The sequence below is a fragment of the Schistocerca nitens genome, chromosome 12 (genome assembly GCF_023898315.1).
Source record: "Schistocerca nitens isolate TAMUIC-IGC-003100 chromosome 12, iqSchNite1.1, whole genome shotgun sequence".
NCBI classification, from domain to species: domain Eukaryota; kingdom Metazoa; phylum Arthropoda; class Insecta; order Orthoptera; family Acrididae; genus Schistocerca; species Schistocerca nitens.
Window position 1 is genome coordinate 40,819,791 of NC_064625.1, and position 16,451 is coordinate 40,836,241.

Consider the following 16,451-nt stretch of genomic DNA (forward strand, 5'->3'; position numbering starts at 1 on the left):
TATTAAATTTAAGAACAGATTGTGACCTGCATAGAGATGCTATAAGGGTCTGCATCAAACATGAATTTCATAACAATATGGGAAATTCCTGGATGGAACAGTGTATAAAGTAATGGAAAGGCAACCACCCACCTAGCATGGACTTCAGTATGGAGCATAGAAACAAGTAGCAGAAAACAGTTTTCACACTAGCTATTAAGCTCTTGCTCTCTTTTTGTACAGTTTTTTATGGGACATCTGTAGGAGACTTTAAAGCGATTTACTTTCATCACAGAGAGCAAATCACTATAGCAGCTGCTTGTAGACAGTACTTCTTGCAACAGTGTCACAACTTTGGACTTTATTATTGGCTGCCAGTTAGCTTAAATCATGCTGTAGGTTGCAGAAGGTATGTACAGACAAAAAGACTTGCGCAAGATAGACTAACATAGAGCACTTGATCAAATTTGTCTTTGAATCAAAGACTACGATGATGACATATGAGTACTTCACACTTTCACAATAGCATCGAACCTTTATTGTGCCATTTTTCATAGACTGAGGATGTTTGACATTTACAACGAGAGGTCCCCAGTGGAGGTATCGACTTTTTGAAACCATTTATATGGTGATGTAGGTTAAGAAGCCAGGTATCGAATCCTGTAACCATTCACCCTAGTGGCCCTTCATTTGCAGGTAATCAACAAAAACAATCAGAATTTTATATGATGCTCAATAATGTTAAAAAAGTAGTATACTGAAGATTGGTTGCATGGTGGAAAGGATAGGGTAAGACATTTTCATGCAGTAGGTTGTAGGTTCAAAACTCGTCTGGTGCGGTAATTTTTTTTTATTTCTAAATCTGTGTCGAAATGATGACTTGGGTCAGTATCTTTATTCAGTTGTTTTAAATTTAATTTTTTATTTCTATTCCTTTGTTACACCATTCTAATCATCATACAAACTTCTTCATTTGTTCTCTTATTTTTCTTTGTCTCATTCTTTTGTCTCTCTGAATTTTTGAGAATGTGGACGTAATTATAATGTATCTATTGCAGTATTAGATATTTGAAAATGCTGATGTATCATTTTAAAAAAATAAGAGACGAAATTATTTATGTTGAGTGTGTGGTGGTGTCAAATATGTGTTTTTTGTTACAAGATGTTATTTTTTTGGATGGTAATCATCATACAAACATTTAAAACATACTCAAATTCCTATTGCACTAATGACAAAATAATACAAAGATTTAAACAAAAGAAGGGATTATAAATAAAATAAAATTCAAGCAAAATGAGAAACAGAAATATTGAATGCAATAACGTGGATGAAAAAATAGCATGCTAAAATGAAAGAAATTAAACCAAAATTAATACATAACATTAATTAAAAATCACATTTTTTTGATCAATTACTTGCAAATGAGAGCCCACAGGCATGAATGGCTACAGTGTGTGATACCTGGGATCTTATCATACTTCTCTTTACATATTGTTTCGAAAAGTTGATCCCGTCACTGGCAACCTATCCTTGTTAGCATCCTACTTAGCATGTTGACACATGTGAAACATTTTGACTAGGACAGGTTTTCGAAGTCTTCCAAAATCTGCAACAGGAGCGGTAGATGGCACCACAGGATTTGTGGCTCCCGCCCCTCCAGTCGAACAGCTGTCAGCGGCGCAGCAGCAGCAGGCTGCTGCCGTTGCGGCTGAGCTGGAGCGCCGGCGCATCGAGCGTGAGAGGCGCCGCCAGGAGAAGGAGCGGCGTCGACAGGAGAAGGAGAAGCGCAGACAGCGCAAGCTGATGGCGCGCGCCTCGGCCGCTGCTGACACCAACATAAAGGTACTGCAACTTACATGGAGATGGTCTGCTGCTCTGCTAAACTTACAAGGCTTGATGGGTAACTGCTCATGTAAGTTTAATAAGTCACTGCAGTTTATCTCATTCCAGTTCCTCTTCTTCTGCAAATAATACTGTCTAGATTACTTAATGTGACAGTAATACTCAGTTTTGCCTGAGGCTGTGATCTACAATTTTATTGTAAGATGTTCCATTTTGAGCGTTCTAGCCAGATCTTCAGATGTACCTGTTGTAACATTTTATTTGCTCTCATTATTCAAGAAGGTAAATGTTATATAAATATTAGCTGTAATTGCAATCTATTGAAGAGAATTTATGAGTATTTTTGTAATACATTTTAGTTTCTTGCAAGAACATTAAACATAATTTTTTTAATAATTTATACCTGGATCCTTTCATTGATTGTTGTACGTCATCAGTCCATTTTTATCTGCAGAAAATACCTGGCCTCATTTTTTTTAACTATTCAAAGCTTCATTTTGTTCAGTTTTTTTCAAAGCAAACAACTGAATTAACTTTTCTTATGTTTACTCACTTTTTCTTTTGTTCATATCACCTCCCATCATACAATTGTATGGATTGTTCACATGTTAGATCCCCTTACCATACTGGTCGATTGACATCCTGCTTGCTGCGTGCCAAGCTCATTCTCTTAACTTACAATAATACCTCCTACCAAACAGGATTTTTAGATTTTTTATGTAATTAGCAAATTAACTTGAAATCATAAATAATAAACTTGTAAAATAAACTGATTATCATATATTGTAGTTGGGAAAGGCAAATTATTAAAAAAAAAAAAAAAAAGACCCTAATAGTTGGTTTTCTCGATGCAACAGGACCGTACTCATAACTGATTATTATGCAATCCCTACTCCAAAAATCAATAATGATGCGTCAGAATTTTGCTCACAAAAATGATAAATTGAGCTTATCAGTATCACACCACAACACACACACACACACACACACACACACACACACACACACACAACACACACACACACGTGTTGTAAATGTTTCTTAATAAGGTATAATCTAAGTGTCAACACCATCAGAGGATACTCATCATACATAAATTGAGCAGTATCATTGTGTAAATCTCTCTTACCTATGGCTGTATGAGATTCTAATTTTATGTACATTTTTGTCTCGAATATAAAGGCATTAATTAATTTGTTAGTCAGAAGAGCTCAAGGAAGTTGCAACACTAAATCAACAAGTAGTGTAGTTTTACGTGTGTGTGCTGTCTTATTGTAATACTTTAAAGTGACAAGTAAATCTGAAGAAGAGGCTAGAAGACTTTATAATACATTGTTCATGCAGTTTTGTCAGTGATGGAGAATTTAAATATTACTTAACATGTTTTTTATTTATTTTTTATTATATTGTTAGTTACTATGCCATATGTCAACTTAACTGGGGAAATGTGGTCTGTAGACAGTGTAAGTTTCTGTTTTGTTTACTTCATATTCGCATTGCTTCTCTTGTAGTATATTGATTACATCACATGGCATCCTCTTGAAGATATTTCCAAATAGTGTTGTTTAATTCAATATATAGTATCTTGTTTCTGTCAACATGTACTTGAAACTACATTTCATTATTGTTTAGCAAAATACAATCCATTTGATTTTTAGTTGCATCTGGTCTTTACTAAATTCAGTTTATGTTTATTTTCTTGTGAAAGAATTTGTTCTGTACAACCACATTGTTGTTCTCAGGTGATTCAACTAAAATGACCTGTGTAATATCTGTTCTAATATCGAAAAGATTCTCATTGTAAAATCATTCATTAGTTCTTCCCTACTTCAGTTCAAGCCCCCCCCCCCCCCCGCCCCCTTATAATCTTGTAGTAGCCACTGAGTTCATTCATAAATAGCTGTAACTTGGAATACAGGTTTTCTAACTTCTCAAGGTGAGCACATATGTGCACACACTTATTTCCATGGAACATGCAATTTATTTTATAAATCTTGCTTCTGTGATTTTGTCTCCAGTTTTTGTGTTTGCAGTAAAGTTTGCTGCACTTCTGATAACCCTACTGTGTTCCATCTGACAACAAAATATGTGTGTGTGTGTGTGTGTGTGTGTGTGTGTGTGTGTGTGTGTGTGTGTGTGTGTGTGTGTGTGTGTATGCGCACGCGTGCGCGTGCGTGAGTGTGTGCATGCGCACGTGCACATGTCTGTTTTGTGGTACTTTACAGTGTTACTCAATTACAGAAGCTGTTTTATAAAAAGGTAAACATTCAGATAATGTATAGTGTAATACCAACACATGTAAACACCTCTGTTTCCAAGAGCAATCATATTTTGCGATATTGTGTGTGCCTGTCTGTGCTGCCACTTGGTAAGTAATTACTTTTTTGTATCATTGTTTGATTGCAAGCTATTCTTAACACATTTCTATATTAAGCAATAAATGTTGTTGTCTGTTTCCTGTCAGTTCATGGCTGTGGAATTAGTTTTAATTCAATACATAAGTAATAACAGTCCTGTCACCATATGTATGAAAGGGCAACCGCGTGTATGTGCATGCCCGCAGGAGCTTCTCTCTCTCTCTCTCTCTCTCTCTCTCTATCACACACACACAGTGAATGAGTAATGAATACCAGTTATATTAGAAAGAATACCACAGAATGAGTGTATAGGCTTCGTTATTGATGTAGTAAATGTTTGGAGGTAAAGAAAACTGTTTCATAACCTTTGAAGGCACAGTGGTTTTCTTCTCTTGAAGAACACAGTGGAAAGTGACAGTGAGAATGTTTTATCATTTTTTGTCAATCTAATAAACAAAGTATTGTCACCTGCTTATTGTTCACAACAAAGTGGAATACCATTCATGAATGACATTTTCCAGTTTGCTGACTTTTGCTCTTTCTGCTCAAATAGTACAGTACAAAATACAATTTATCGTCCCCATTTGCAACTCGTATCTGATCTGACATTTACTCTACAGAAAGCACTGTTGGAACGACAACGTATTAGTGAAGGTCTGGTGGGCACTATTGTCGGAGAAGGAGAAGTCGACATTGAGGAGATGAAGCTACTAGAGGTACGTATACAGCATGCAATGGTTGCTGAGTTAGTTTGACATTCTGATTGTGCTGTAGCAGTTGTCTGATAACTTCAGTTGTCGGGCATAGTAATACCCCTTTTGATGTGGAAGCTATCACATGAGTGTCAAGAAGAATTACAGGTTGTCTGTCATGTTCTGGCAGTTCTACTAAAATAAAAGCTATTGTAATAATTTATCACTGAGTTTTGTGTTGCAATATGTTTGTTCTATGTTGTGTTTTAGAAAATAATGTAATTTAATGGCAGTGAGTTGGATTCATGAGTAGTGGTCTATCAAAAGTGCAAGAGAGTATAAAGATTGTTTTGAAGAAAATGAGGAGAATTTTGGCAATTTGGAGCGCTCCCAATATCTTAAAATTTTTATGTCATAGACCATCTTCTTCGTTGTTATTTGCTCTCTGTCATTTCAACTCCCACTGCTAAAGACATTGTCAGGTACTCCACATATAAGTATCTAAATTTTCCTACATTAATTTCTTCAAAACATTCAAAAATCTTTGTTGATAACTGTAACAAGAATAAAAGTACAATTTGCCCATACCTGTGCTTCAATCAACATATTGCAATGTCATGAAATTTATCAAAGATCACCAAGTTAGAACTTTATGGGTTGTGGAGCTTGGTGATGAAATAGTTCACAGATGAAATGCTCTCAGATAATAAGCAGTAAACCTTCAGAAAACTTCAGTTTTGGAGAATTGTATTTAGTGCTTACCTGGTTGTCACCGACAATCTTATTCTTCTTTCTTTATTTTGGCCAACTATGAACAATTTCAGTTCAACTCTCTCTTTTTTTCCTACCTTTGACTGTTGCCCAATGCTCCTGCATTCATTTCTGGTGTTGTTATTCTCTCCCCTTGGTCCACACATTCTCTTTCTTCAACTTCGGCTTTACCTGGAAACCTTAGTGTGTGTTGAGTTTTTCCTTACATGGATCATACGCCTGGAGAAATTTTCAGCTCTCGTAGATTTTTTTTAACTTCTTTGAACTGTGTCTCTTTGGTTTACTTATCTTGAAAGTAGGGTAATATCGTATTAGATATCCTTCCTGGATTCATTTGTGTCACTTATCTTCTGCATGTTCTTATATAATTGGTGGTTGTGACACCTTCTCTGTTTGCTGTTTCCTTTGAAAGGGCCTGGAGATATTTTTCAAAACCTTTCTTTCTTTGGCCTCGTGTTTCTCCATTAAACCTTGCTTGTTCAATGTAAGGCTCTCTGCTGCACATAAGAGCCTCCAGATGAATAGCAATGCAGTAGTGTCAGATTTGGGTGTTTAAGAATATCGACACTGGACTCGCATTCGGGAGGACGACAGTTCAATCCTGCGTCCAGCCATCCTGATTTAGGTTTTCCGTGATTTTCCTAGATCACTTCAGGCAAATGTTGGGATGCTTCCTTTGAAAGGGCACGGCCGATTTCCTTCCCCATCCTTCCCTAATCCGAGCTCGTGCTCCGTCTCTAATGTCCTCGTTGTTGACGGGATGTTAAACACTAATCTCCTCCTCCTAAGAATATCGAATGTAGATGACTTTAGGTGGTAGGTAGGGCATTTCTGTTTTATTAATATGTTACATGAAGGCTTCTTTCTCTGATTAATTATGCTCCATCTATTCACCTCTGTATTTAAAACTTTTTGCCTGCATAATTTCTCCTAGTCAGAACTCCAGTTCTCATGGTGCTGATTTTATGTTTGTCACAAAGTGCATCTTCTCGTAGGAGATTCGAAGCCCGACTTTCACTGCCTGTCTCTTCATCTCTAATTTTATTGACTTATCTTTGAACTCATGTACCTACAGCTGGGTATTGATGCTTCTTTCAGCTATTCGGTCACCTAATTTGTTGACAATGAGAGCGATTGTCATCCAGATCATTTTCATTTCTCCTCACAATAGGTGGGTCCCATTCATACCCCTTGGATAAAACTGTTGGGTTGGTGCCTAAATTCATAGTATTTTTCCATAAGTTTAATAAACACAACAGGTACAACAACGGAGCCATTAGTCATCAATAATATGTTCTCCTTTACTATCTACAACAGTCTACCAATGCCGGGATAGCTTTTCCACGACTGTAGAAATTGCGTGGTTTGAGGCAAAGAACACAATGAGCCATGTTAGGAGCACATTTTCATCCAGAAAGGGAGTTCCTCTGAAGGTTGTTTGACAGAGAGTGGAAAAAGATGAAAATCTGAGAGCACAAGATCAGGTGAATAAGGTGGGTGCAGAATGACATCCCAGCCCAACTCCAGTATGGTGTTCTTTTTTCAGTGTAGCAGAATATGAGTGGGTGTTACTGTGGAGTAGCATCACTTCACGCAGTCTTTCTGGTCGTTGTTCTCGTATTGCATCTGTAAGATGTCTGGGTAATTGACAATAAGTGTTAGCAGTGACAGTTACACCTTTGGAAAGCAATTTATAGTACGCCTCACCATCGCTGTTCGACCAGTTGCACATCATTACCTTTAGTGGCTACCTTAAGTCTTTGTATGGGGAGTTGCTGCTTTGTTTAGGCTCAGACATTTAGCATAAAGACGTCATTTCTCATCGCCAGTAATGATACAGCATAATAATGGTTGGTTTGCACACGAGCCAAGTGATGACAAGCAAGAAAATATGCTCGTATGACCACCCACAGATTTTTTTAAATTTTGGCTTAGTGCAGGTAGTACCCATACACCTGCACAATGGTGGAATGATCAGTTCATCACATTTGCAATTCTTGAGTACACTCACTTGGATGGTTGTGGATTAATGCATTGAAATGATCTTCATCAAACCCCAAAGGTCTTCCTGAACACGGAGAGTCACTAATGTCAAAACGATCCTCCTTACCTGCAGTGACATATCCCCGTCCACAGCGCCTGCCTCCACTTCTGTCACCCCTCTACTAAACTCAAACAGAAGAATATGTTAGAAATGTGCCAATTTCTCCACTTGGCATTCCATTTTCTAGCATCCACAGCTCCACTCATCATCTCCAGATGACAAAGTGGCAGTATATAAACTCAAATACAATAGTGAACTACAAATAAAAAATGACAATTGGTGAATGAACCTAGAGGTAATGGAATATCAATATGGAAAATAAAAACGTTTTGAACTTATGCACCAACCTAATATTAGTTCCGAAAGCTAGACTAGAGTCACGTATTTTTCTGTGCCCTTGTTGGGCAGCACTCAAATTTTGCCTCCTGTAGGTAAGTACTCTGGACATATTCTAAAGTCTGGGATCTAATTTTTCTGTCTTCATGTGATCAACAGGAAATTTTGTTCTGTGCAGGTTAGTAATGAACATTTTCAGTGAGGTGTAACTTTAATGCTGATTCATCAAATTCTTTGGGACCGTGTAAGCCAGAGCTACTCAGTCGCAGAACAAGCCAAAGCATAATTCGTGTAATGCCACTAAGAAAATTAAAAATGAAGGTTATAAAAATTTAATATTGTGTACACAATAGATAGTATGTTGCAGTGTGAGACTTTAAACTACTGTGAAGGAACTCCCACATACACTGTCTGACAAAAGAAGTGAAACACCCAGAAGACACGATCAGATGTAATTCGGTACACATATACACCATTGATGGGCACGTAAGTGGTTAGAGTTCCAATGCTCTGTGACTAGTAAAACAGCCGCCAGAGTGCATTTGTGCTGTTTGTGTTTAGTTTTGTTGACAAGCCTCAGGGCATATATAAGGGGCTCGAACTAGATCAGGTGTTTGATCGCTGTGAAGTACACGGAGGTGCCACTTACTCGTACGAGACAGCATTATGAGCAACCAGAGAGTTTTAAAGGGACCTCTTTGTCAGTCACCAGTAGGCTGGATAGTTGAATTGTGCAGTATCCATATTTTTGGATATTTGGATGTGATGGTGGCCTGGCAGGGGATGGCATAGGAATGCGCGGGCAGGCATACTCGTCATCAAGGTTCTGGTGAATCCTGATTGACCACCACAAGGAAGGATCGCCATATCATTTGATGAGCACACCGTAACCACTTCTCGTCTGTGCCTACTGTCTGAGAATGAGTGTTGGACCTCCTGTAATATTTTTTGTCATGCGGTACTGTCGACCGGACACTCGTGGCAGCTGGACTAGGGGACTACTATCATATGCCTAGTCTGCAGTTGACACCAAAACGTGAATGGTTGCATTTGGAGTTGTGCATCAACTGGGACACGGACTGCAAACAAATGGTGTCGCACTGTGTTCGACGACGATTTATAGTTCTGCACTGCCTCTAACGACCAATGTCAGTGAGTATGGCAGCAATCTGGAGAAAGATCTCACACTCCCAATGTTTCGCAGAGGCGCAGTGGGATTACAGCAGCTGTGGTGTGGCAAGCCATTGGGTATGACTTCGGGTTATGGGTGGTAGTGACTGTCAGAACTCTGACACCACAGCAGTAGATAGCAAACATCCGTTGTCTTCACCTGTTCTCTTTCGTGCGACAGTGTTCTTGCACATGTGCTGTGTGTATCCATGAACTACAGACATGTGTGACATGGAGATACTCCCTTGGTCACCGAGAACCCCAGATCATTCTCTGACTGAACTCGTTTTGTGATCAGGTTGGATATCAACCCCTGCCCCAGTGCCAGTCTCCAGGATCTTGAAGCCCACAAGCAAGGATAAAAAAAAAGCCTCAGAAGAGGATACAAAAGCTTTATGACACCTCTCCAGCTGAATCAGTGGATGTATCCAGGTCAGAGTGGGTGCAACATCATCTATATCTACATCTATGTACATACTCCATGAACCACCATACTGTGCATGGCAGAGTCTACATTGTACTACTTCTAGTCATTTCCTCTCCCGTTCCACTTGCAAATAGAGTGAGGGAAAAATGACTGTCTGAAAGCCTCTGTACGACCTCTAATTTCTCACATCTTCCCTTCACCGTCATTATGTGCAATGAACATTGGCAGCAGTAGAATCTTTATACAGTAGCCTCAGATTCCAGTTCTATAAATTTTTGCAATAGTGCCTTGTGAAAAGAGTGACGTTTTCCCTCCGGGGATTCCCATTTAAGCTCGTGAAACATTTCTGTTATACTTGCATGCTGATCAAACCTGCTGGTAACAAATCTAGGAACGTGCCTCTGGATTGCTTCAATGTCTTCCTTTAATCTGACCTGGTTGGGATCCCAAACACTTCGACAGAATTATAGAATGGTTCACACTAGTATTCTGTATGCTGAATCCTTTACGCATCATGTACATTTTCCCAAAATTCTCTCAATAAAACAAAGTAGAGCATTCGTCTACCCTACGATCATCCATCGTAACAATCTGCAATCTTTTTATTTGATTGATGTGACTGTCAAGCTGCTCCCTGCTAATGCTGTATTCAAACGTTGCATGCTTGTTTTTTCTACACATCCACATTAACTTACATTTTTCTTCATGTAAAGCAAGCTGCCATTCATCACACCAACTCAAAATTCTGTCTAAATCATCCTGTATACTCCTACCCTAACTCAATGACGCCACCCGCCTGTACACCATGGCGTCATCAGCAAACAGCTGTAAAGTGCTATCCAACATGTCCCTCAGATCATTTATGTATATAGAGAATAAGAGTGGTTGTATAACACTTCCCTGAGGCACTACTGGTGATACCATTGTCTCTGATGCTCACTCACAAGGAGTCTTTGAGCCTTTTGTATCTGGGAAGCTACTCAGTGTAGACTATCACATGAGAAAAGGGCAAGACGAGTTTTGCACAAGCACTTCTGTTTAAATCCACACTGATTTGTGAACAGAAGTTGTTTTGTCTCAATGAAATTTATTGTATTTGAGCTCAGAATGTTCAGGAATTCTGCAGCAAACTGATGTTGAGAATATTGGTCTGTAATTATGCAGTTCATTTCTTTTATTTTCTTATCTACAGGGATCACCTGCACTGTTTTCCAGTCGTTTGGGACTTTTTGCTGGGCAAGAGAATCGTGATAAATGTGGGCTAAGTAAGGGGCAGATGCAGGAGACATCTCTATGCACAGTTGCCAATTTCTACAGCCTCCATTCAGGAGCCTGTATGATGGCCAAATTATGGTATCTTTGTACAAGTCTCCTGTGTGACTGAGTTTCTAAACTTGAAATTTAAAACTTAAGCTTTCCTTTTGCTGTCTTCTATTGCCACCCCAGACTGGTCGATGAGTGACCAGGTAAAAGTCTCTGACCCGGCTAACGATTTTACGTACGACCAGAAATCTCTCGGGTTCTTGGCAAGATCTTTTGCTAAGGCAAAACGGTGGAAGTTGTTGTACACTTTGTGCATCGATCTTCTTACAGGTGCACGAATTTCTACTGGCTTTTGCCTGTTGACATATGCGCACTCTTTTTTGAAGTGTGAGTATGTCAGTCTCTGTTTCTTCAGCCTTTTCTGAATTCGATCATTAAACCACCAATGGTCCTTTTTGTCCTTAATCCACTTACTTATCAAGTACGTATCCAGAGCACAAATTAACAATCAGTTTAAACTTTACCCATAATCTCTCTGTGTTCCTCATACTGGAGCTAAATGATATCTGGTCATTGTTTAAGTGGGATGTCAACAGCTGCTTATCTGCTTTGTCTAGCAGAAACACTTTACTGGCCTTCTTGATGGAATTATTAACTTTAGTAACCATTGTCGCTATGATGACATTGTGATCACCAACCTGTCTCCTTACTGGCACTGTTGATAAGTGTCCTTATATCACCAGCCTCTTTGTAAATTTGACCTGCTATTGTAGTCACTGAAATAATATCACGTACCCTATCAGTCTGTCAAATTTTATTTCATTTGCTCCTCCCCTTTAGGGTGCTTCACTTCTTTTTGTCAGGCAGTATAAAATAAAAGAAGTCTGCCACTAAAAAGCCTTTCACTTGGGTAGATCATCAATCTCTTTTTTCAGTTGTGTTAGAAGTCTATTGAAAATGAAATCTGCAAAATACTGTGTACCTTTCTGTATGTTGGTTGAAAAGGTGTCATACAAGTGGAAATCATTTTCTCATGTTGTGTTGATTTCTTTCTTTCTTTCTTGTTCATGTTGTGATATAGTCTTCATGGAGTGACTATGTTACTTAATTTTGAATGAGTCCATACTATTAATCTCAAATCTAACAAATATATTTGAAGAAATGGCCTTGTTAGGATTATGAGACCCTCAGATGACAACCTGCACAGAGCCGACAAACTGACACATCACATTGCGCTGACTGCCCTTTATTCACTTCTTTTTGTCAGGCAGTATAAAATAAAAGAAGTGTGCCACAAAAAAGCCTTTCACTTGGATAGATCATCAATCTCTTTTTTCAGTTGTGTTAGAAGTCTATTGAGAATTCTTTGTGGAGGAGGAGGAGGAGATTAGTGTTTAACGTCCCGTCGACAACGAGGTCATTAGAGACGGAGCGCAAGCTCGGGTGAGGGAAGGATGGGGAAGGAAATCGGCCGTGCCCTTTCAAAGGAACCATCCCGGCATTTGCCTGAAGCGATTTAGGGAAATCACGGAAAACCTAAATCAGGATGGCCGGAGACGGGATTGAACCGTCGTCCTCCCGAATGCGAGTCCAGTGTGCTAACTACTGCGCCACCTCGCTCGGTAGAATTCTTTGTGAATGCACGTAGTTCCCCGAAAATATACAAACCGTAGGCTGTGACAGATGATTCTGCCCGAGATAATGAAAGGAAGACTTTCGAGAGAGCTTCTCATCTATGTCTCACCCTTAAGAATTTAAAATGTTTGACTTTCGTGATCATTTTATTACCATATGATAAGAAAACTGTATGTTGATGAAGTTACATGAGGATAAGGTCAAATATTGTTTCTTCTTTGCCTCTCTTTTTTTTTCTCAGCACAATTTGGTGTCTGTAGTATGTACAGTAGTTTTAAACCCTTTAGAGTGCTATAAATATTTTTGTTGGATAACAAGAACTGTTTCACAATGTTGGCACATAACTATCACCCACTTTTCATTTACAATGCTAAAATATTCCATGATCATTTGTAGTTTCATCGATGTTTACAGTCAATATGTCCAATTTTTATACACCAACATAGACTGCAATGTTATAATATTGTGGTGCATGTGTATGTTCAGGTGAAAAATGCTGTGTGCAAAATGAATTATGTTTTGTGCAGAAGAACAGCCCCATTGGAGGGTACTTTTTATATGGAAAATAATTTTTCATTGTTTGTTTGATGACCTGTACCCTAAAAAAGTTATATTTCCTGCCTAGATTGAAAATATTACTAACATTAGGAGTGATTTCTGTTCCATCAGACTATTTTTGAATCTTTGTGTGTTGGCTACAAGAGTAACTCGTCCAGTTTTACAAGCAATATGCACAGTAATAATTTAGACTGGACACCCTTCAATGAAATGCAGAAGGGTTGAGTTGTTGACAAGCACACGCAAAAGAGATTTAAAACTGCTTTTAGACATGGTTGGTCTCCTGTACTGCCAAATTAACAACAATATGGAAAAGGTAGATTGCTACTCACCATATAGAGGAGACATTGAGTTGCAGAAGTGGTATCCTATGACTATAATATCAGTGAGTCACAATTGGAATCAGTCAATTCGTACAAATACCTGGGTGTAACACTTTTTAGGGATATGAAATGGAATGATCACATAGGCTCAGTTGCAGGTAAAGCAGGTTGCAGACTTCAGTTCATTGGTAGAATACTGGGCAAGTGCAATCAGGCTACAAAGGAGATTGCTTACAAATCACTAGTGCGTTCCATTCTAGAATATTGCTCAAGTGCGTGTGATCCATACCAGATAGGACTAATGGGGAATAGTGAAAGTATACACAGAAGAGCAGCATGAATGGTCACAGGTATGTTTGATCTGTGGGACAGTGTCACAGAAATTCTGAAAAAACTGAACTAGCACACTCTTGAAGATAGACGTGTACTATCCCGAGAAAGTCTACTAACAGAGTTTCAAGAACTGGCTTGATGACTCTATGAATGTACTACAACCATCTACATATTGCCGACAAAGGGATTGTGAGTACAGGATTAGAATAATTTCAGCACACACAGAGTCATTCTTCCTGTGCTGCATATGTGGTGAATGGAATGGAAAGAATCCCTAATAACTGGTACAATGAGACTTACTCTCTGCCATGCAGTTCTCAGTGGTCTGCAGAGTGTGTATGTAGATCCTACATGTAGAGATAGGCAAAGCAGGGCAGACAACAGCACACTCCATGTCCACTTACTTGCTAAATGCAAGTTTTGAAAGGTAATAGATTAAAAGCACAAGTAAAAAAAAGTTATGAAGATTTTTAAAGTTATAAAGTTATAAAGATTTTTAAAAACAACTAGTATAAAAAAATTATTTGCATACACCAGAAACTGACTTATGATAAGATCATAATACATGTAGACTTTTTGTGTGTGTATGTGCTTATCACCTTATGACAGCCACTGGTATATGTGTACTTTTTGGGTATTATTTATTTTTTAAAAATTGTTGTTTTACACTTGCTTGTGCTTTTAAGATCTTTAAAAGTTGCATTTAACAAACATAAGTGGATATAATGTGTGCTGCTGTCCATCTTACTTTGTTTATGTCCTTAGTCCCTGCCCACATCCCCATTTCCTGTACCTCTCTCTTTCATAACTCCTGTATAAAGAGCTCATGGCAGTATTTGATTCATATTTCATGGACATATTTTATACCATTTGATGATGATCAGAATACATAAAAATTGAGTAGGTGCATCATAATTTACTTGCTTGTGGATTAATTATCACATCTGAAGATGGTAATAAATTGTCAGAACTGGTAATGTGAACATTATAGTAATCAAATGATCTCAATGTAATAAATTATTAGATATTCATTTATAAGATCACATGCTTCCATTTGACAATATGTCATATCTCCGAAAATTGTTACATTATGTTTGTGGTGTTTGTGATGTCTTTATCTTCATTTTCAAACAAGAAGGTTCATCAAACAGGTTGGTGAGTGATGAACACCAAAGATTAGAATTTGGTAAAGCAATGGGGATATCGCAGAGCAAGATGTGGCTGTGATCGAGATTCTGGACTCACATTAGGAAGGCCTGTAGTTTAGCTTTTCCAAGGTGCTGAGGCAGTGCTTGAGGCAATTGTCAGGGTCACAGTTAATTGCCTTCCCCATCCTTGTCCTGCCTGAGTATTTGCTGTCTGTAATGATGTCTTCATTGTCAATACATTGTATCCTAAATTTTGCCACTGTTTAAAAGGAATGTCAGAAATGCCATCCCCACTGCACTGAAGAGTAAGACCATGGACAAATTATAAGTAGTCTCTGAATGTACATCTGTCACATTTAGAACATTATTTTGTAAAATATATCTCAGCTCAGTCAACCAGTTAATTGTACTGGTATTAATAATGTCTCTGTTTAGCAGCTGTTAAGGATTTTCATTTTACAAGGGATATTGATGTAGAATCCCCAACTCTGACAAGCCATGTTGAAAACACATCTTATAACTTACAGCACTCTCACTTACTGTTTCTCTAGACTGATATTCATAACCATGGAATGTTTTCACAAGGACAGGAGTTGTAAATTTTGGAGCTTTCTGAGGTTATCAATTCTTGTTTGTAGCCAATATGTCAATAGCTATGCTAACAATCTCCTCCCGGGACTGATGTTACAGGCAGAGGATTCTGCACCAAGAATGGATTTTTTTTAAACTGATTCTGTGGGATGTGTCACAAGTGCTCCATTCATATTTTTGTGGATGTGATAATGACTGCCCACCCATACAAAATCCAGAAAAATTGCTCGATTCCTACTCAGATACAACATCCAGTGTACATCACACACATTTATCTCAGTATAAGATCTTGAGAAGCTCCTGTGGTGGCAAGTTCTTTTGACAGCTGAGGAGAGATGTACTCAGTGCCAGTGATAAATTTTCAGTAAACCAGATTCGGTTTTCAGCAAACACTGCCCTCCTTATAATCACAAAATGAGGTACATACAACACAATGAGAAACCTGGTACAAAGTCATGAGTTTCTGGACAGTCTATGAGGTGAAAGCATATAAAGAAAGAACTATTGAATAGTTACATAGCATTCAAATTTGTCTGACTGAAGAAATGCCGACAGAGTAGTTGCACTACTAAAGTCTGAGCCCAGTGTCTGAGAGCACCTGCAATAAAAGCAAATGAATGTGGATTGTGCTGACAATGAATTTCAGTTATAAATAGTGCACGTACCTGAAAACATACAGTAGTACAGTTGGAGACTGGGAAGCACATCTGAGATAATTGATCATAGTCCTGGCGAGATGTCAAAATACTGTGTGAAAAATAAGCTCAAAATTAGTCTTTCAGGGCATTATCCATTTTTTCAATAGGTTTACCCATGTGAACACAGTTTCTCACAGTGAAATTCTTAAATAAATGCTTCATGGATTTGTTACTACATCATTGGTCAGTCAGTTTGAAAGATTTCAGCATGCTGCACAGAACACAGACACTACATTAAATACTGGAGTTTCAATAAATGTGCTGATACCAAACACAGCCTCAT

At 38.3% G+C, this 16,451-nt stretch overlaps 1 protein-coding gene across 1 annotated transcript in view; it reads left to right on the plus strand.

The window, feature by feature from the left end:
- The window catches only part of LOC126215390 (serine-rich adhesin for platelets-like), a 267,306-nt gene that overhangs the window by 196,870 nt on the left and 53,985 nt on the right, over positions 1-16,451 (plus strand). The window contains exons 13-14 of the mRNA XM_049942097.1: positions 1,596-1,822; positions 4,800-4,895. Coding sequence (XP_049798054.1) covers positions 1,596-1,822; positions 4,800-4,895 — 323 coding nt within the window. The remainder of the gene's footprint in view (positions 1-1,595; positions 1,823-4,799; positions 4,896-16,451) is intronic.